The sequence below is a fragment of the Equus asinus genome, chromosome 1 (genome assembly GCF_041296235.1).
Source record: "Equus asinus isolate D_3611 breed Donkey chromosome 1, EquAss-T2T_v2, whole genome shotgun sequence".
In the NCBI taxonomy this organism is placed as follows: domain Eukaryota; kingdom Metazoa; phylum Chordata; class Mammalia; order Perissodactyla; family Equidae; genus Equus; species Equus asinus.
This window is the reverse complement of record NC_091790.1, coordinates 128,353,566-128,376,895: the sequence shown is the minus strand read 5'-3', so window position 1 is coordinate 128,376,895 and position 23,330 is coordinate 128,353,566. Positions and strand designations below refer to the sequence as shown.

At 35.3% G+C, this 23,330-nt stretch overlaps 1 protein-coding gene across 4 annotated transcripts in view; it reads left to right on the top strand.

Moving 5' to 3' along the window:
• The window catches only part of SEMA3A (semaphorin 3A), a 456,043-nt gene that overhangs the window by 362,262 nt on the left and 70,451 nt on the right, over nucleotides 1–23,330 (top strand). For all 4 annotated transcript variants that reach the window (XM_070507472.1, XM_070507456.1, XM_070507466.1 and 1 more), the window contains one exon: nucleotides 12,253–12,372. In XM_070507472.1, the coding sequence (XP_070363573.1) occupies nucleotides 12,253–12,372 (120 nt within the window). The remainder of the gene's footprint in view (nucleotides 1–12,252; nucleotides 12,373–23,330) is intronic.

Sequence of the window (23,330 nt, the reverse complement as noted above, 5' to 3'; positions counted from 1 at the left end):
CAGGTATAAGGTGATATCTCATTCTAGTTTTGATTTGCATTTCCTTGATGATTAGTGATGCTGAAAATCTTTTCATGTGCCTGTGGGCCATCTGTATATCTTCTTTGGAAAATGTCTTTTCATATCCTTTGCCCATTTTTCTTTTGAGGAAGATTAGTCCTGAGCTAACATCTGCTGCCAATCCTCCTCTTTTTGCTGTGGAAGACTGGCCCTGAGCTAACGTCTGTACCCATCTTCCTCTACTTTATACGTGGGACACCTACCACACCATGGTTTGCCAAGTGGTGCCATGTCCGCACCTGGGATCCAAACCGGCGAACCCTGAGCCACTGAAGCAGAATGTGCACACTTAACCGCTGTGCCACCAGGCTGGCCCTGCCCACTTTTTGATCAGGTTGATTGTTTATTGTTGCTCAGTTGTATGAGTTCTTTATATATTTTGGAGATTAAGCCCTTGTAGGATATATGAATTGCAAATATTTTGTCCCAGTTGGTGGATTGTCTCCATTTTCACAGTTTCCTTTGCCTTGCAGAAGCTCTTTAGTCTGAGGAAGTCCCATTTGCTTATTTTTCCTTTTGTCTCCCTTGCCTGAGTAGACATGGTATTCAAAAAGATCCTTCTAAGACCAATGAGAAAGAGTGTACTGCCTATATTTTCTTCTAGGAGTTTTATGATTTAACATCTTACTTTTAAGTCTTTAATCCAGTTTGATTTAATTTTTGTGTATGGCAAAAGATAATGGTCTACCATCGTTCTTTTGCATGTGGCTGTCAAGGTTTCCAAAAACCATTTATTAAAGTGACTTTCCTTTGTCCATTGTATATTCCTAGCTTCTTTTTTGAAGATTATCTGTCTGTATAGGTGTGGGTTTATTTCTGGGCTTTCAGTTCTGTTCCATTGATCTGTGTGCCTATTTTTGTACCAGTACCATGCTATTTTGATTACTATAGCTTTGTAGTATATTTTGAAGTCAGGGATTGTGGTTCCTCCAGGTTTGTTCTTTTTCCTCAGGATTGCTTTAGCTATTCAGGGTCTTTTGTTGCCCCACATGAATTTTGGGATTCTTGGATCTGTTTCTGTGAAGAACGTCATTTGGATTCTGATTGGGATTGCATTGAATCTGTAGATTGTATTAGGTAGTATGGACATTTTCACTGTGTTTATTCTTCCAATCCATGTGCATGGAATATTTTTTAATTTGTTTATGTCATCATCGATTTCTTTCAATAATGTCTTATACATCTTTCAAATCCTTGGTTAAATTTATTCCTAGATATTTTATTCTTTTTGTTGTACTTGTAAATGGCATTGTATTCTTGAGTTCTCTTTTTGTTAGTTTGCTGTTAGTATGTAGAAATGCAACTGATTTTTGTAAGTTGATTTTCTACCCTGAAACTTTGCTATAGTTGTTGATTATGTCTAGTAGCTTTCTTATGGATTCTTTAGAATTTTCTATATACAAAATCATAGCATCTTCAAACAGCAAGAGTTTCACTTCCTCCTTGCCAATTTGGATACCTTTTATTTCTTTTTCTTGCCTAATTGCACTGGCCAAAACCTCTAGCACTATGTTGTATAAGAACGACAAGAGTGGGCACCCTTGTCTTGTTCCTGTTCTCAGTGGGATGGCTTTCAGTTTTTCCTGGTTGAATATGATGTTGGCTGTGGGTATGTGATATAGGGCCTTTATGTTGAGGTATTTTCCTTCTATACTCATTTTATTGAGAGTTTTTATCATAAATGGATGTTGGATCTTGTCAAATGCTTTCTCAGCCTCTATTGAGATGATTGTGTGATTTTTCTTCCTCATTTAGTTAATGTGGTGTACCACACTGAATGATTTGTGGGTATTAAACTATTCCTGTGTCCCTGGTATAAATCCCACTTAATCATGGTATATCATTCTTTTGATGTATTGCTGTATTTTGTTTGCCAGTATTTTGTTGAGGATTTTTGCATGTCTGTTTATCAGTTATGTTGGCCTGTAGTTTTCCTTCTTTGTGTTGTCTTTGTCTAGCTTTGGGATCAGGGTGATGGTGGTCTCATAAAATGAGTTAGGAAGTGTTCTATATTCTTCAATTCTTTGAAATTGTTTGAGGGGGATAGGTACAAAATTTTCAAGTTTGGTAGAATTATCCAGAGAAGCCATCTGGCCCTGGACTTTTATTTTTGGGGAAGTTTTTGGTTATTGTTTCAATCTCTTTACTTGTAATTGGCCTATTCAGATTCTCTGTTTCTTCTTGGTTCAGTTTTGGGAGGTTGTATGAGCCTAAGAATTTATCCATTTCTTCTAGATTGTCCAGTTTGTTGGCATGTAGATTTTCATAGTGTTCTTTTATAATCCTTTGTGTTTCTGTGATATTTGCTATAATTTCTCCTCTTTCATTTCTATTTTTATTTATTTGAGGCTTCTCTCTTTTTTTCTTGGTGAGTCTGGCTAAGGGTTTGTCAATTTTGTTTTTCTTCTCAAAGAACAGTTTCATTGATCCTTTCTACTGTTTCTTTTGGTTTCAGTTTCATTTATTTCTGCTCTAATTTTTATTATTTCCCTCCTTCTGCTGACTTTGTTCTTTGTTCTTCTTTTTCTAGTTCTGTTACATGTAGTTTAAGATTGCTTATTTGAGATTTTTCTTGTTTTTTGAGGTAGGCCTGTATTGCTATGAATTTCTCTGAGAGGACCACTTTTGCTGTATCCCATATGAGTTGGTATGGTGTATTTTCATTTTCATTTGTCTCCAGATATGCTTTGATTTATCCTTTAATCTCTTGAATGGTCCATTGGTTGTTCAGTAGTATGTGGTTTAGTCTCAACATGTTTGTCACTTTCCCAGATTTTTCTTGTTTTTGATTTCTGGTTTCATAGGATTATGGTCAGAAAAGATGCTTGATATGGTTTCACTCTTCTTAAATTTATTGAGGCTCGCCTTGTTTCCCAACATATGGTCTGTCTTTGAGAATATTCCATGTGCACTTAAGAAGAATGTGTATTCTGCTGATTTTGGATGGACTATTCTATACATATCTATTAAGTCCATCTGGTCTAGTTTTTCATTTAGTTCCACTATTTCCTTGTTGGCTTTCTGTCTGGTTGATCTATCCGTTGATGAAAGTGGGGTGTTAAGATACCCTACTATTATTGCCCTGCTGTTAATGTCTCCTTTTAGGTCAATTAATAGTTGCTTTATGTACTTTGGTGCTCCAGTGATAAAGGCATGTATATTTATAAGTGTTACATCCTCTTGGTGGAGTGTCCCTTTTATCATTATATACTGCCCCTCTTCATCTCTCATTGTCTTTTTTATCTTTAAGTCTATTTTGTCTGATATAAGTATGGCTACACCTGCTTTATTTTATTTGCCTTTAGCTTGGAATATCATCTTCCATCCCTTCACTCTGAGCCTGTGTTTGTCTTTAGAGCTAAGATGTGTTTCCTGGAGGCAGCAAATTGTTGGATCTTGTTTTTTTTTTTTTTAAAGATTTTATTTTTTCCTTTTTCTCCCCAAAGCCCCCCCAGTACATAGTTGTATATTCTTCATTGTGGGTCCTTCTAGTTGTGGCAGGATCTTGTTTTTTAATCCATCCAGCCACTGTGTGTCTTTTGATTGGGGAATTAAATGCATTTATATTTAGAGTGATTATTGATATATGAGAGCTTAGGGCTGCCATTTTATTGCTTGTTTTCTATTTGTTTTGTATTTCTCTTGTTTCTAGTCCCATGTATTTCTTACTGCCAGTTCAGTTTGGTGGCTCTCTATGATGTTTTTCACAGTTTTTTCTTTATTTATCATTTGTGTCCTTGTTCTGATTTTTTTGTTTGGTGGTTACTGTGAGGTTTGTATAAAAGATCTCATAGGTGAGATAGTCCATCCTCTGATAGCCTCTTATTTCCTTAGTCGAAGCGGGTTCCTTCCCTACTTCTCCCCCTTCTAAGTTGTTGTTGTCACAACTTATTCCATTATGTGTTGTGAATTTGTGGTTAAAATGAAGTGATTACATTTATTTTTGTTGTTTTTCTTCCCTTTATCTTTAGAATTATAATTAAGTGTTTGTTAATTTGTTCTGATAGAGAGTTACAATTTTCTGATTTTTGTCTGCCTATTTATCTCCTTGCTCAGGCTTTGTAAACCCTTTCTTCTTTTTTTTCAGATATGAGGGCCTTCTTGATCAAATCTTGTAGTGGGGGGGGGGGGTCCTGTGGCAATGAACTCCCTCAGCTTTTGTTTATCTGGGAAAGTATTTATTTCTCCGTCATGTCTGAAGGATATAGTGTTCTTGGCTGAAAGTTTTTGTCTCTCAGAATTTTGAATATATCATTCCACTCTCTCCTAGCCTGTAAGTTTTGTGCTGAGAAACCCACTGAAAGCCTGATAGGGGTTCCTCTGTAGGTTATTTTCTTCTTCCTTGCTGCCCTTGATATTTTCTCTTTGTCATTGACTTTTGTTAACTTTACTAATATATGCCTTGGAGAAGGTCTTTTTACACTGATATAATTATGAGTTCTATTGGCATCATTTCAATGTAATTCCAGCTCCTTCTGCAGGTTTGGGAAGTTCTCATCTATTATTTCTTTGAACAAGCAAGCTCTCTACTCCTTTCTCCCTCTCTTCTGTCTCTGGAATAGCTTATGTTGCAATGCCTAATTGAGTCAGATATTTTTTGGAGAAGTTCTTCATTTCTTTTTAGTCTTAGTTCTCTCTCCTCTTCCATCTGAAGAATTTCTCTATTTCTGTCCTCTAGAATGCTAATTCTATCCTCCATGATATCAGCTCTGTTATTTATGGAATCCAAGTTTTTTCTCTCTCCCATTGTGTTTTTCATCTCCAAAATTTCTGATTGGCTTTTCTTTATAATTTTGATCTCTTTTGTGAAGAATTCCCTCTGTTTATTAATTTTCTTCCTGATTTCATTGAACTGTTTATCTGAATTCTCTTGTAACTCGTGGAGTTTTTTTTACAATGGCTGTTTTGAATTCCCTATCATTTAGATTGTAGATTTCTGTGCCTTCAGGATTGATTTCTGGGTGTTTGTCTTTTTCCTTCTGGTCTAGAGTATTAATATATTTTTCATACCAATTGATGGAGTGGATTTGTGCCATTGCATAATGATAGTATCTGATTGTATGTTCCAACTGCCGCCACTGTGTGGGGGGGGTGCGCAGCAGGGACTGTGTAATCTGAGCCCACTGCAATCCCTGTCAGCTGTGCCTGTCAAAGCCTGGGCCACTCCTTGGGATTACAGCTGCCATGTGGGATCTCCCACCAAACGGGAAAGCAATCATGCAGGAGTCCAGGGCTGTTACCGTCTGCTCCCACAGTCCCTCTGAGTTGTGCTTCCCCCTTTGTGGCTCCAGCAGTAGTCCGGGCATTCACAGCAATCAGGAGCTCATTTGCCCAGACTCACAGCTCTGCTGTGTCTCCTCCTAGGAGGCACCAGCCATTGTGTTTGGTGGGTGAGGACTCTCCACAGGGTCTGAGCCAGAACCACTCCCTGGGACCATAGTGAGACTGTGGACTCTCTCACTGGATGAGAGAGTGATCACACAGGGGCTCAGGGCTGCTGCTGCTTGCTCTCACCCTCCCTCTGAGACACTCTCCACCCTTTGAGGCTATAGCGGTACTATGGCATTTGCAGCAGCCAGGAGCTCATTCGCCTAGGTCACAGAAACACCGCTGTCTGCTGCTAGGTCTGCTTCTAGGTACAGCAGCTGTTATGCTTGGTGGGCGGGGCCTCTCCACTGGGTCCAAGCCAGAGCCACGCTCTAGGACCACGGTGGGACTGTGGGCTCTCCCACTGGACCAGGGAGCAATCACATGGGGGCTTAGGGCTGCTACTTCCTGCTCCCACAGTCCCACTGAGTCATACTGCCCAGTTCAGGGCTGCAGCAGTACTATGGGCATTTGAGGCAGCCAGGAGCTTGTTTTCCCAGGCTCACAGCTCCACCACCTTCAGCTCCTAGGTGGCACCAGCCTTTATGCTTGGTGCACAGGCCCTCCTAACTAGGTCTGTGGCTGAGCCTCTCCCTGTGGACCATGCAGCCCCGTTGACTCTCCCACTGAATGGGGAAACAATCACATGGGGGCTTGGGGGCTGGTCATCTGTTTCTGCAGTCACATCAAGGTGCACTCCCACCCTCGGAGCTGCAGCAGTGCTACCAGCACTTCAGCCGGGAAGGCAGTCACACACATGTGCTGGGCTGCCTGGGGACAGAAAGTGCTCATCTGTCTCTGTAACCTACTTGGGGGTAGTTCATCCACCTTCAGATGTAGAGCTGTGCGGGTCTCTCAAGCATCCTGATGTGCTGTGTGGGTATCCTTTGCTGATCAGTGAATGTCCATTTAGTTGTCATTTGAAGGGGAAGAGACAAAAGGAACAGCTCACTCCACCATGTTGCTGATGTCTGTTTTCCTATCCAAAAATATTTTGAATATAGTATCCTTATTTCAGCACATAAGAGAAATTTTCAAGGTGGTTCTGGGCTACTTCCTTCCCCAATACTGGGAAATAAAATTTCACATTTGTCTCAAATCATCTGTAAACTGGCTGGATGGATCTTGACAACTTCATAGCAGATACCTTTTTTTTTTTTTTGGTGAGGAAGATTAGCCCTGAGCTAACGTCTGTGCCTGTCTTCCTCCATTTGTATATGGGTCACCACCACAGCATGGCTGATGAGTGGTGTAGGTCCATGCCTGGGCTCCAAACTCATGAACATGGGCCACTGAAGTAGAGTGCACCAAACCCAACAACCAGGCCATGAGATGGCCCCTAGTAGATACTTTTTATACCATGAATCCCTCTATTAAGCAGTTTCAACCAGTAGTAAACTTTACAACCAGATGACAGCATAAAAAATTTAGTTTATGAAACCTGTGAAGGTTTATTATAACCTCTTTTCCAAATGCCATGGATTTTTAAGCTGATAACCATAGAAAATATGGATTCTCTCTTGGACAATGCATAGCTACTGAATGAAGTCTCCAATCTTGTAATATGTTCTAAGTTTTTCAAATCACCTTAGTAAGGTTAATTTTTTACATCTCCTTTAATAAAAATCATTTCATTTTTTTCAATATGAAATTGCTCCAGTATTTATTTTTTAAGTATTTATTATTTCACCCACTTGTAAATAGTTTTATGACTTTGTTTAAAAATTCTTTATTAAAAATAGCAGTTGCTCCCCTAGTCTGAATAAATGCCAGGTGGGAACACAAGAATAAAACCCAATATTTTCCTAACTAGTTAAGTATTATCTCATGTTTTCACGATGTGCAAGGAATAGTCAACTTGAAAGAAGTTTTATTTCTTCATTGAAGTCTTCTCCAAGCATTTCAGCACTAATAATTTAGAAATAGTCCATCACTAAGAGATGTTATTGAGATCTATTTAAAAGGTCTGGGACTACTAGCTATGGTTTATTTCCTCAAGCTAGAATTCCACCTTGTCTCAGGAAAGAGCATAATTTGACATTAGAATATGCTATCATTTGGTATTAGAGCAAATAAGGTACTCCCTAAATTAAGTAACTACAATTGACAAAATTATTTGAACCTCTCTGAGCCTCAATTTCTTTATATATAAAATGGCAGGGCCATGCTAATTCTGCTAGTTGTGAGGATTAAATGAGACCATGTAATAGCATAATACATTTGGGTGTTTGTATATTTCTTGGATACAAATGGAAGTAGAAACCAAAGAAAACTGATAGGAGTGCTTGCCTGTAGGGAGGCTCAGAGACAGATTTGGTACCTTATAAATTTTATATTTTTAATTTTGTACCATGTGCACATATTAACTATTCAAAAATATTCATTTTAAATGAACAACATAAGTAATAAAGCCACCATATTATATTTATTGATATGGATAAGGTGCTCAATAAATGTAAAAATGTAAAATTATTCCCACACCCTTCCATTCTCAAGAAATGGATCTCATTCATGCTGTCACGGGGTGGAGGAGATGAGAGAGAGAGGAGAGAGATAAATTTCTTTTCTTCTCTTTTCTAATTACTCTGCTACTCTGTGAAATGGAATTGACTTCAGGTGTTAAGAACATAATGGTTTGGTCTTTAGGTTTGTTTGATTTTTGCTCACATCCATGTCACACTTCACACCTGTGTTAGTAATGTGGCGATTTCATCAGTAAATTTTTTTTCACCCTCTCTTTCTCCTCACCACAACCTTCGTAGGAATTGTAATCCAATATATTAACTGATCTAAGCCACATTTTTTACTTCATTTTAAGCTATGAACAGAAAGTTGAGTACATATGAACTTTTGTCTTTAACATGCTTCTCAGGTAACTTTGCCTCGGTGGAATTGCAGTTCGCTAAACTTTGTGCTCATCTGAGTAAAGAATGTTCTCCTTAGAGACAGTTAAGAAAGCTTACAGTTAAGAAAGAATGGCAGTGTCCTCAAATAGCAATTTTCATATTTGACAATTTCTAGATTGTTAGCTACATTCTCTCAGCACTAATTTATCTTAGTCTGATGTATTATTTTTGAGACATCAAACTGCCTATGTGGTATTTTTTTTAGAGAGACTTTTAAAAACTTTGTTGGACAGAGTATCCACAACCACTTTTTGATACACATAACAACTACTTGAGTATATTATTCTACTTATTGATTTAATAAAATTGGACAAATATCATATTTTCTTTTACTGGTACCTCATTATATATGGAAAACCCAAAAGTATGTATCTTAGCCATAATGCTATTTGAATCATCATAGGATAACATTTACCTAATATACTACTTCAGATTTTCAAGAAGACTTATATTTGGGGTCATAAAACTAGAAAATTATGACTGTGCCCAAGAATCAACATGTAATTTGATAACTTCATAAATGAATGACCTAGAAACTACAAAAGAAGTTTGGCAAGCAGGCTTTTTTTTAAAGATATTTGTTCTCCAAAACTAAGCCAATTGAGGTATAATAAATTTCTTATACTCAGATATCATTAGATCATTTCAGATAGCCACAGAATGTAATAAGTCTTTGAAACATGATGGAAATGCACAAGTGTATTAAATGAAATATACTCAGAATCAATATTATATATCTGCTTAATGAGAATACAAGAATAGGATATTCCACCACCTATACATTTGGGTCAAATAACAAATATGTCATATAATATCTGAAGCAATCAACCTTCATAAGAATCCTATAGACTTTTCAGCAGAAAATCTGATCTAAGGCCTGGTGTAAACAAACACTTACTGATATTGAGCATTGACAATATGAGAATGTACCCTTCATGGCCATCTAATCATCTGGTGCCCTCCAGCTCACAGAAATCATATTGACTCTTGCTAAAAATAATATTTGGGTGGGAGGTAATTTCCTATGACTGGGGGCAACTGGTGCCTAAACTTGTTCCTTCGCTTGGTTTCTAAGTCAATTTCTTCATTTAATTCTGTTTTTAGTGATAAACTAAGTCAATAGCTCTTCTACTGAAGAACTCTTCTGTTTTCTCTGAATGATTGACCTATCTGTTGCCAAAAGAGAAACAAAATCACTCTTGTCTTTCTGCCTTTGCCTTTATTTATATTAATTTTTGCCTTCCTCATGTGGGAATGGATAAAAAAATAAGTATAAGTTATAAAACAACTAAACAAATGAGTAAGAGAAACAAATACCTATCTATATCCAAATGGTAGTTTCTTTTGTGGTTGTTTGTGTCATTTCAGCTGTCTCCTGAATAGAGTTTATATGTAATAATAACCATAATTTTGGATTTTACTCACACTAAAGCAAGCTAAGAGAAAAAAAATTAACGACATTCTTTACTTTTCTATTTCTGATTATACTTCCTATTGGGCATAGTCTTACCTGACTACACTCTGATATGAAATTGTTTCATTTTCACCTTTTGGTTGTTTTATTTTCACCTTTCCGGATATTCATCACGTAACATGTGGTTGAAAGGGCAATGAGGTTCAACTAATAATTTAATACTTTTGAATTTTTCAAGATAAAGAGGACACAAGGCATTCTTTGACAGGTGTTCCAACATCAAAATGTTTGAAATTGACATGAGCATTTTAGGCCGCTTTCACAACACATTTTTAACTAACACCTTCTTATTCACCCAGATCAAGAATAATAATTCACCTGAAGTTTAAAAATTCATCACATCTATTTCTCGATTATTTGTAAAAAGATAAAATATCAACCTTAATAAAAATGTTATAGTTATTGAATACAGGTTAAAATTAAGCAGACAATGGGCATTTAAATATTTCAAGATACCTTTGAAACTTATAGATACCTTATTCATAGTGTTTTTTGTGCTCTTAGAAAATGGTTATTTCTTGACTTTGTGGGCAGTTAAACTGTTATTGCAGCATATTATCGTGAGAGCAAGTCAAAATTGAACATGATATTTAATTAAGTGAAGAGAACACAAGATGCTTTTGAAGACCAAAGATACCATACTATGACGATTTAGGATGTCATATGACTATCATTCATTTAGCTAGTAGTTTTTACTTAATATATTGCCAGACCATCATTTTTATTTGTCTTGATTGACAATAATCCAAAATAAATGATCAATTTTTTAAAACTTAATCTCCAAGATAAGGCGTCTTTCTATTAATATTTAAATTCATGACTTGGAGTTGCTCAGTGATTCTCTCTGCAGAGGATCTCCAAAGCCTGGTACATCCAAACACATCAGAGAACCACAGGTTCTATTGAAAGAATTGACTTGGGTTGGATCACTGAGAATGTCTGTTTTCATTACAAAGCCCTTATTTGCAAGTGAGAATTGAGGGTGTGAACATAGAATATCACATAAAGAATCAAATTAATAAGATTTCCCCAAAGGCATTTATAACTGAAGATGCACAGAAAGTTTTTGATTCATCTAATAAATATGAAAGTCTTTTGGAAATGATAGTGTTATACAAATGTTTCAGTTTTGATTTATCTATGCCTACTTTATTTTCGGAATATGTTTCAAATCAATGAATTCAGAAACATTAACTTGTCCAAATGATCAACAAGATAATATTGTTTTACTGTCATTATGGTAGATTATTTAGAGAAAATTTTATATTTTTTTGTTTTGTTTTGCTGATAATTCAGTGTAAGTAAGCAGGAAATAATATGAGGCATTTTCTGTTTAAAGGAAAGAAATTGTAATTTTTATAAGCTTCAGTTTATTAAAAAGTGGTATGGTTTAACATAAGGGTTTGGGATTAAACAGGCCTACATTTGAACTTTCACTTTGACTTGCCTAGTCTTTAGCTGAGCAAGCTTGGGTTTCTTGAACTGTAAAATAGGGATAACATTTACGTCATGGGGTTGTTGACAGAACTAAATGAGATAATTTGAAAATGTCAAGCCTGTGCCTGACTGCCTGGCAAACACAGAATGGTATTCAGTAATATTAACTTCTCTTTCTCCTTCCTTTTTTCTTTTCCTTTCTATTCTAATTTTCTAAATATGATTCCTTCATTATTAAACTCTGACCTAGAGTTAATTCAGTTTAAATAGTAATGAGTCAAAGCACAACAGAATCTTGAGCTGTAGTGATAATGACCTGTGCTTGTCAAAATTTTCTTTTCTGCAAACGCATTTCTTTTATATCTGAGACTATGCTGTGACTTGTTTTTTGGATTATATGATAGCTTATATCAAGTTAGACATTTCTCCCACTTGATATATTAAAAAATAAAAAGCAAGAAAAAAATTTGGCAAGGAAAGTATTAGTCCTTTCTAAATTATAGCAAAATCTCATTAATTCAGATCCCACTGAAGAGGAAGTATATTATAAATTTAATCTCCATTAAAATAAAAAACTATAAGCAATAGTTACAATGATACCTCACTCTAATAAATAAGGATATTAAATTATAGTAGCTTTACACATGTAAAAACAAACTGTGATAAATATAATTTGCATTTTGCACTTTAAGTTTGTCTCTGGTCACAGTAGAAAAGAATAAAATTTCGTGTTTTAGTAATGTCCTCTGAATCATATTTTACTCAACTTGTCTAAGTTAGTACTAAATGAGTAGTCAGATACTTAATCAGTGAATGATCATTTAGTAAAATACTTTCTTCAGCAAAGACATAGGATTTAAATAAGTAGCTTTGCATAATGATGCAAAGAACATTTCTGTTTTCTTTTTAGCATGGTCTTAACATCAAACTTGTATTTTGCTTGTGTTGTTTTTCTTGACTTAATTGAATTAAAGTGTGTGTATGTGGTTTCATTTTGCCACAACACAGATGGAGAATTATACTCTGGAACAGCAGCTGATTTTATGGGGCGAGACTTTGCTATCTTCCGAACTCTTGGGCAGCACCACCCAATCAGGACAGAGCAGCACGATTCCAGGTGGCTTAATGGTAAGTGGTGTGTGCAAGAGCATAAGCACGTAACACGTTCTAACTGTAGTCATTCAATGGAGAGCTTTTCTTGTACAATACAAACAGTATGACTTCAGTATGCAGTTAGGCTCGTGGTGGTGACTTCATTACTGTGGGTGTGAGAAAGTGTGGCAAAAAGAGAAAAGAGAGATTAAAAATTCAGGAAAATATAGCTTTGTGCCAAAATTGAAGTTTCTCAGTAGTTAAGTATGGAAAGAAATAGTTCTGGGCTGGAGCTACGGAAGGGAGACAGTGGAAAAAGATAAGATGACTTACCAGTCTTATCTTACAGGGACACCACAACAAATTTCATGATGTAGTATTTTTTTCCTCCACACCTCTCATATTGCCTTGAGAGCACCATATAAGCTACTGAATGTTTAAAAAAAGTTGTAGCACTAATAACAGCATTATGTTGAAAGGGTTTTCAAAATTTCAAAGAACTTTTATATCATTTCACTTGATTCTCCTTTAATCTTCCTAAAATCCTCTCTCCTGTTTTATAGGTGAGGAAGTTAAGGTTAATCTTTTATCTAACGTTACATCTAACCTAGTAGTAGAAGATTTGGAACAAGAACCCAGTTTTCTGAACTTCAGGCACTGGCTTCACTACTTAATGAAGTAGATACTTTTTTTCACTCTCTTTCTCTTTTTAGAACATAAATAAACTTAATATAGGAGAAAATGTACAAAATTTATAAACCTAAAATAAGTACTATGTTCATTCGGATTTTAAACCAAATAATCCTTATATATTCATCTATGTAGGTTTCTTTTTATTATTCACTTACACATTCATCAAAGATTTTTATAATGGTCCCCACAATATTAGAGTGGTTATTTTTTATTATTAAATGATTATTTCCATTTATATCTGCCTTCAATATTATACAGTAAAACTGTTCAGTCACTAGTCTCTCATCCATGAACTTTTTCCTGGTTTCACATGCCTCATTAATAAGGACAAAGCTCACGATTTACAGTCCATCTGTGTTCTCAGTAAGATACTTATTTGCCTCACTCTTTGAACTTCTACCATATTTGATTTTCCTGCTTTTCTGGGGGAACCGAAAATTCGTTTCATCACCTGTGTCTTTCATTGGTTTGTTAGAGGAAAGTCACAATTCTGCCACTTGAACCTTACTGAAACTTCAGGAGACTATGAGTTATGTGTAACAATCTGTGTTCTAATATATCCCATACTTTAAACATGATGTTTATTCAAAATGTAAAGCATACCTCAAATTACCTCAGTCAACATCTCTTCCGTCCTGCAACAGCATTTCTGATTGTCCCAGGATTTTTCACGTATTAGTGAGAATAGTGTGCCTCTTACCTTCCACATTTGACCCTCCTGCTCTTGCTCTTAATTGCATTGATGTTTTTTCATAAATTTACCCAATTTGTGTTTCTTTTGCTGTCTGTGTCTCTTCTTCACCACTGATTTCTTCCTCTGACCTGAAAACTTGCTTGTTTATCCCTTAATCATGGTATGCCATTAAGTCCCTATGTGTCATAGCCTGGTTAGGAACATATTTCCTCAACATTTTTACCACCTTCAGCCGCTTTCAAACTGACTTTGATCTCATGAAACAGCTCCTCCAAAGGTCACTAATGATTTACTATACCTTTTTATCAACCCTCATTTAGACAATCTCACCTGCAGTATTTGTCACTGTTAACTAGCCCATTCTCTTTAAAAGAGTTACTTCTCTTAGTTTCTCTTATTTCCTGCTCTCTCGAGTTTCCAATAAGTTTGACATCACTTCTCTATTGTTGTTCTCTTAAATGCAGATGATGCCTAAGATCATTCATGATTTGAGTACAAACCCTGTGGCAATCAAAAAAGATTGGACGTATAGTCAAATATCCACCCCTGTGGGTAGAGGAGGTATAGTGGTACCTGGGCAACCATTGGAGAAAGTAGAGGCCTCACCAAGGAAAAGAAAAGATGCTGAGATCACAATAAGGCTATCTGTATAAAACTATAAAAGAGCCAAACTCCAAAATGCGAAAGGACAATTTTGGACTATCCACTGTCAATTATTAAACCTTGGCTTTGTATGATGTCAAAATTAGTAGGAAAAAACCTCTTTCAGCCTTGCTATCTGGTCTATTCTCAAATTGAAATATTTATGTAGAAGGGAAAATGTTTACTTTTTATTCAGCAAGAAGGAAACTTTGATCTACTAAGAACTCTAAAGGGCATACAGGCTTTCATTGTCCATGAGAAAGAAAATCTCAGTACAAGATGGAATGACATAAAGGCGAGTGTAGTATCCATTTCATTTTTATGGCCTTGGAGGAAAAAAATCGTCAAGTTAAAGATGCTTTTGTGCTACACACTCACACGTTGACAGCTGAGTCTGAAGAATTTACACTGTGGGAAAAGAGTCATTGTCCACAGCTCTGTACTTCATCTCTGCAAATGTGTAGTTCATTTGAGAATTCAGTTATCAGTCTCTCAGCACTAAATGTGAGAACTGATTTTACCAAATTTGCACAGGGCTTGCATTTGACAGGGTGCAGAAACTAGAACTGCTGGAGGGCGGGGGATGCAGGCACGTTTGAGATAGAACCAAGGGACTGTGTGAATCACAAGCCTCATGGAATTAAATACCTTTCCAGAATAAAACGGGAAACATAATCTTTACACATTCATGAATAAAATAAATGAGTTTTGAGGCATCAGCGTAGACTACACAATCATTTGTGCTGCCAGAAGTAATAAATTACCTTGCAAGGTACTTTTTGAAAGATCTTCAGGACTATTAAAGTTAATTTTGGCACAGGACTTTACTTTTCTCAAATCAGTTCAAACCAATTCAGTTATCTTGGAAGAATCAGTTGGCTTATTTTAGATGACTTCTAATTTTTCTCCTTGCTTAAGAAAAATAAAAGTTACCTGGAATTGGATCTTGAATTACTTTTTTTTAAAATGGAATTTCACTCTTTTCATAATTGCTCACTAATATTTACATTTTCTATAATAGTATCAATAAAGGTTTAAATTCAGTTTTATTTTAATAGCAAAAATTAGGGAGGGGTAATACTTTTAGATGAAAAATCATAAGAAAGATGGAATCTGCTGATTTTTTACATAACTGCTTTTTAAAAATCACCATTTACACTAGCCCGTAGTTTATAGTTGTTAGATGTTAGAACAACTTTTGATTTCAGATAATGTACTTGTACGTGTTTGATATGATGTACCCAAATTCACTATGCTTTTTTCTTGTGCTTCATAAATTCTTTCAATATTCTACTGTTTTAAACTTCAATTCCAATTTCAACTCACTAACAATAGGAAAGTTAGGTAAAATTTTTCTGTGCATATGTATAATAAAGAAACAAGTAAGTTTATGCTGTTGTTATAGTAATGATTTTAAGAAATTACTAAATTACATTTAGTATGTAAATGTACCACCTAGTTCTTGTACATATTTGCCATTCATTAGAGCAGATGGATGGCTAACCTATGTTTATTTTTCTGTTTGATGGACATATTTCCAATATTGTTTGTGTCTTGGACTAATATTCAGATGCTGTATGATATGAAGGCAAAACTATAGACTTTAGAGTGGGACAAAGTTTCACCTTGACTTTGGACTTGATTTTTAATTGGACTAATACTACCTACCTCTTACAGTTGTGAAAAAAAATGACCACATGATAATGTGTAAAAAGTACTAAGCAAGTGATTGGCATATAATAAGCAGCTAATAAATGTGAATTTTCTCTGTATCCTTTATCCCACTTCTGTTGGGTGGAGCAAGCTTAGGAAGCTTTGTCAGATTCATTTTGTGCGTGATTATATTTGAGTCAGGGTGAAAGGGCCGTCAGAGTTGGGTTTAATATATGAAACCATATGGATGCTTGAGAGAGCCAAGGCTCTGTGAACACAAACAGACCTAATTACAGGGCCCAGAGCGTGAGGCCTTCCCACTCATTTCAGGAAGACTTGTTTTCTTTTAGTGGAATTTCCTAAAAGGATCATGCCTGTGGATAGACCAACTCACTTACTTTTTTCTCTAATTGAAATGGTATGCAAGTCATCATTCCACTTCCTCTCACTTGTAACACTCCAACCAGGACGGTCTGCCCTTATTGGAATCAGCAGAGCTTCCTCTGTGGTCACGCGCTAGGATAGTTCATGTTCTCTAAAGATTCAAATTTCTCTACAAGATATATTTTTATGAAAATAGAACCAAGAAATGTGACCACAAATAAACTATGAGAGCACTAATTAATATTGCATGGTTCCAGATACCTAATGTCAAATCACTTGTACGACTCTCAATGTACTGTTTAATTCTACCATCTCTAAAGGCATAAACTATGTCAGAGTATCCAACTGGATTTTTTAAAATAAGCAAAATGCGTTATCTAGTTTTGCATAATGTCATAAGTCTTAATGATGCCACTTTGAATTATTTCTCTGATTGAAGTACGTTAGTGATATTTTGCTGACCTTGGGGGAAAAAACCCCTCTGGAAGCCTTTTTCTATGGTTATGTGAGCAGATGAGTATTAAAGAAGTTGAGTGATCATTCAGTTAGAAAGCAGCAGCAGCCACAAAGGTTTTCTTGGTTCACAGCCTGAGAAAGAAGCAGCACCGATGCAGTCTCTCTGAAGCTTTGAATTACGTCTTCTAGGAATTATACTTTGTATCTTTTAGTTAACAATTCTGAGGGATCAATGGGGAGAGCCGCAAATAAAAATGTTTTTAGTTATTTTTGCTGAAATTATGCTGAAACAAGGATATGTAATAAGTTTAAAACAAGTATTCATATATATATCTAAACACAACCTAGTAATCTGTTTTTTCTCATGAATTTATTACCCAGAAACATTTTCATCCTGATAAAGAATGCACACCCTGCAGAAGTATAATCTTTTCAAAAAGTAAACATACATCATGAAATTATTCTACTCTCGAAATAATGATAAATTTAATAAACTAATTATACTTTATTTTTTTCATAAAGAGCAAAATGTTACCGAAATATATCTTTACTTGATCTCCTTTTCTTAAGACGTATTTTCGATGTCACACTTTGTCTAAGAAACATAGTCACTTTTAATCGGTTTTGTTTGAAATTACATTGCGCTAATGAGGAAAAGTGAATAAAACTTTTGAATAAAAATTAACTCACTAGTGGCAATGTGTGGAGGGTGATTTTATTTTTTTCAGGCCTCTGAGAAAATGTACCTGAATAAAATTGTTAGGATACGCTATTTTAACATTTTTTAGTGGTGGGCTCTTTAATGGGTACAACTCTCAAGATTGGCATATTAGTCAAAAACTTTGAACCACTTACTTTATAACTTATAGTTGAATTGTAAGAGTAGAAAAATAACATTTAAGGATATTACCACATTTACTCAAGGAAATCTCAATTTTTAAATTGAAATCGATGAAAATGTAAAAAAATGAGACAGTATCTTGGAAAATTCTTTAAATCTCTTTTTCCTTTGGATTCTTAACATTTTTCTCTGTAGTCTTACCTCAGTTTAATGAATACAGAGCCTGTCTATGCCGATTTCCTCTTCTAGAGTACGTTCAGAGCTTGGTGGGCCTCAACAGGGATTTCCTGCTGACTGGGTAATCTGGGTTCATGTGTGCAGTGACACCAAGCAAGAGATTTACCCAAAGAGGTGGATGCCATGACAATGCGTGTAACCATGGTGTGACTGGCCTCTCTGACATGATTCTCAAAAGCTTTCCCTCTGCGAAAACAGAAGCCTGTTTGCAAATTAATTAGTTTCTGGCAGTAGCTTGATTGTTGACCCAGAGTTTGTAGAGTGGAAAAACAATCAGATTAGTGTGCTCAGGATAAAAGACCAGTGTGCAGTTGCGTGTGGCTTGCTCAACTATTGAAACTATGAATGGACTGAAACAAATTCCTTTCTGAGCAGCCTAGGCAGAGGTTAAGTGTGATGAACCTAGAGCTCCCCAACAGCAAGGGCTTGGGAATTAAAGGATTTTAGCCAGATAAAGTTGAATGATGGCAAGCAATGCCTTTGAATTTTAATGGCATGAATAGTTTTGACTAAAAAAAAAAACCCACTTGTTATGTTCTTATCACTGTGAGTGGAAGGAATAAGTTTATAATATTATTAAATTTAGGCTTGACACAAATACTTTCATAGTGGAAGATTTCAGAAGCTTTCAGACTGGAAGATTTTAATTATGATGTCTCCAAAGCTAATATGGTAATATCTAAATGAAAAAAAGTTATAAAGTAACCTGCTTTTTGATGTTCATAAAGTGTTTATTCATTTATTTACTCCAACTATTTTACGATGTGTAATCTTCACATGCCCAATAAAATTAATCCTGAGTCAAAAAGAAATGTTGACCCATGAGAATATATATTCTGCTATTTATTTTTACAAATATCAAATTAGATAATCACGCTAAGAAATGAAGGCTGCAAGCTTAAGACAAAAAATTCTGCATGCAGGTTTTGATGATTAAAATTTGCTTTAGTCAATAAATTATTATTTACACTTAATTTTGTAAGACTACCTAACACAATAATCCATATATACTTTTCCTTTTTAGATACCACAGGCGGATGTGTCCCTAAATACAGCTCTGATGGCTATCACGATACTTTCCCATTCAAAAATTGTTTCTGTCTCTCAATTTACAAGTGAATTGAATCCAGATTTCTCTGCCTGTCAAGTCCTTTGTCATCTAATCCTAAATGACCTTTCCAATATTAAACACTAACATACTCAAATCTAATAGAATTGGTTATCCTCAATTGTATTATCTTTTTCATTTAACTATACCATTCTCCTGATGGAGTTTAATCTTTCCCACCCTTGAATCCCAAGAGCACATAGTTGTGTGTTTGTATTTATCACTTTGCCTTACACTCTAGGATACACCAACTAAGAAGCTCTTCAATGAGTCCACTTTGCAGGTTCTGGAGGCCAATTGCCTAAGTTTGTATCCTGCATCCTCCACCTACTGCCTATGTATTATTTTCATCACTCATATAAGATTTGTGAAACAGGGTTAATACTAATATACTGTTTTTCCAAGGATACATGAGACAGACCATATAGGGTAATAAGAACAGTGTTCAGTAATATGGTAAATGCTCATGATAACTGCGATTGCTGCTGCTATCATTTCCATACCAGCTTTATACATAGTACATAATGCACATTTGGCAAATTAATATAGTGAACCAGTCTAAAGGGTATGTTTGCCTTTTTAAATCTGGCCTCCGGCTATTTTGTTTTCTTTTATTTAACTGATTATTGTCATTATATGGGGCACTTAGTACATCAAGAATATATAAAATATTTAGCTTTCGTATTAAAATGCAGTCATGTGCCACATAACGACATTTTGGTCAATGACAGACCACATATAAGATGGTGGTCCCATAAGATTAGTACCATACAGCCTAGGTGTGTAGTAGGCTATACCACTGAGGTTTGTGTAAGTACACTCTATGATGCTCGCACAGTGAAATCTCCTAACAACACATTTCTCAGTACATGTCCCCATTGGTAAGCAGTGCATGACTGTAGTAAACAAATTTTTTAATTAAATTAAGCTTAACCAAATTAGCAGATAAAACAAAGAAATAAACAAAGGCTAAATTTTGACAAAATGTCCTTCTCTAAGTGTTACCTTAGCTCTAGTAAGTGCAATACTCACCACTTAAGTAAAGAAACCATTAGGTTAATTTTTGTGTGTGAGGAAGATTGGCCCTGAGCTAACATCTGTTGCCGATCTTCCTCTTTTTGCTTGAGGAAGATTGTCGCTGAGCTAACATCCATACCCATCTTCCTCCATTTTGTGTATGGGACACCACCACAGTGTGGCTTGATGAGTAGGGTGTAGGTCTTCACCTGGTTTGCTTCAACCAGCAAACCGTGGGCTGCAAACTTAACCCAGAGCATGCAAACTTAACCACTATGCCTGGCCCCTAGCTTAATTTTTTATTAAAGTTTTTCCAATATAATATTTAAGAAGACATTGACTGCACTGATGACTCTATGAAAATCAGTTATCCTGATGTATCACAGCTCAGCTTTTAAATTTTTTCATGTGAAGACATCTATAACCTTTGCGATGGTGGCTAAGCGTGTGGAGTCTATGGAGCTCGACTGCCTGACTTGGGCACTAGTTCTCTGTGCTCAATATCCCCTTTTTTCATGTGGAAATAATAATAGTTTCTCCATTTTGGTTGTTATGAAGATCATGTATGAGTAAATTCACACAAAGCATTTGGAAAAATGACTACTATTACCAAAAACAAACAAACAAAACAACTCAGTTGGTGTTAGCTGGTTTCATAATATTATTCAAGAATTTTAAAGAATGGAACAATAAAAATACCTAAATATGTCAAGTCACTAAAAATGTAGTAGAATGCACGTTCTCACTTAATGGAACAGTCACATATTTCTAGTAAAGCAATGAAAGTGGCTTAAAGAAAACAGGAGAAGATGAAGTGGTAGTGTTCTATGTCCTTTCCTTAGACAGAGTTTATGTATACAGGATTTCTTGCCTAATGATTTCTGTACATTTTGATGAAAATAAATCTACTACTCCTCCTTTGCTTCCATAAAAAGAGAAAGAATTTTTTCTAAGCTTAGTAACATACTTATTACGAAGTTACTTACACATGACAAAAAGGCATTAAAATGTTCTAAACTTCATATATCAATTAAACATAAATTACAAAATGTTATCCTGGAAAAGGATCTTTAAAATATTTTCCCAATAATATTAGTAAGGAATATTCAGGTGTGTTTAGAGGCCCTTAAAAGGAACATTTTCAAGTTAGAAATGTTTGTGTCACTATATGATTTAAGAAATAAAACAAGAGAAAATCCAAGCTCCTTCACCTCCCACCCCTGCCTCCCACACCTTGCTCTCAGCAATCTGTCGATTTCCTAAGGGCACTTTTTGATCACCACATAAATTCTTCATTTTAAACTGTATACCGTTATACATGTGGTATTATTATTATTTTAAAATATATTGGTTAAAAAGTAAAGATATGCATTTGAAAACTAATTAAAATTTATTAGTAGTAGTAATTTTGTAAATTAATGAGTATAATTTTCTTATTCATTAGAAGTATAGTTTTTATTATTTTGCTTGATGATTTGCTAAATTATAACTGGTTTTGGATTTCATGGAGGCTGATAGAATAAGGGAACCCATCAAAAATGTCTCTTTTCTAAATATGCTTATAAATTTGTCTAAATTCATATATATCCAAATAATCTTCTTTGATCATTTAATTCTAATTTAAAAAGTTGCCAGGTTCTCGATATCAAAGAGAGTTATCTAATTCATCCATTTATGAAATCCTAACACGAATGCATATGGGAAATTGGTAACAGCAGATTTAGCTTTCCCTTTGGGATCCACTCTGCCTTTTCTGCTTAGCATACAATGGGATTTAAGTTACAGCCAGCTCAGAGTTGTGTTTTGGGTTTATATATTGTATTACGACCCATTTATAATTTAGTGAACTTTAATCTCATTGATCCTGAAAGTTATATAATGCCAAGGCTGATGTCAAACTGATGACTACCACTTAATCACTTAGCACCCACAGAGTTAGTGTTTGTTTATCAAATGTGTTTTCTAAACACATTTAAGAATGAATGAACAAATTATACTCATGTTTTGCAGGACAAGAAAGCAAGCTTGTAAGTCAAACAAAAATAAATGAATTTTGAAGATAGGAAACAAAACACATAGATTACCACAAAACCTTACTCATTTTTGCATGGATTAAGGGGAAATCTAGTCATACTAACGATTCAAATGATAGAATTTGGGTTTATAGGGCTAGGATGAACCAACAAGGTACAGGACATCTTTGATCAACGACTTTCATGTGTTTGCAATAATCATATCAAGTATTTTGATTGAACAGAAATTATTGAACTAGTGGCTGTTTGCTCTGTCTATATTAAAGACATGAGAAACGATTTCTTTGTGTTATTACAATAAAATGAGACAAACTCTGTACTTATTAAAAACTAAGTTGGAAGTATCAAATTGGTTTAGAAATCACCTTTATTCATCTATATTAGGTATCTATGGAAATGACTCTATATTAGCACTCAAAATACATTTCTTTTAAGATTGGCACCTGAGCTAACAATTGTTGTCAATCTTTTTTTTTTTCCTCCCCAAAGCCCCCCAGTACATGGCTGTATATTCTAATTGTGAGTGCCTCTGGTTGTGCTGTGTGGGACGCCACCTTAGCATGGCCTGACAAGTGGTGCCAGGTGCCCAGGATCCGAACAGGCGAAACCGTGGGCCACCGAAGCTAAGTGCACAAACTTAACCACTCGGCCACGGAGCCGGCCCCATAATCTTTATTCTTCAAGAAATAGGAAGGAATTAAAAAAAAAAAAAAAGGACTGGGGTTAATGGAGTAGTTGCACTGAACAAAAAACAAAAATTACTTTAAGCATCAGCAGCAATTTTAAATTCAATAAATCTGTAAATGCTTTGACATTTAGTATTATTATGCTGAATATTTTAATGTTTCAACAATTAAGTAATGAATTGAAAAATTGCAGTACTTACATAAAGAAATAATTGAAACAATCATGAACAACTGAAATCCTGTATTCATATAGTGTTTTATACTCTTCAAAGTGCTTCCCATAAGATCACTTCATCTTCCCCAAAACCCTGTGAAATAGAAAACTGAAAGGAATAAACTTTAAGTAGCCTTCAAGATGTCAGTAGTAACCTACTCTTGGGTGAAAAGTGAGACTAAACCCATATCTTCTGAACTCTCTTTCTAACATGTTTCTTTCTAACATGATCATTTTAGTATTTACCATTTAAAAAATGTGCATATTTCCATTCTTTGCTAAAGATTTCACATGTAGAAATGTTCATTAAGTTAAACATAGACTTTGGAAAATATA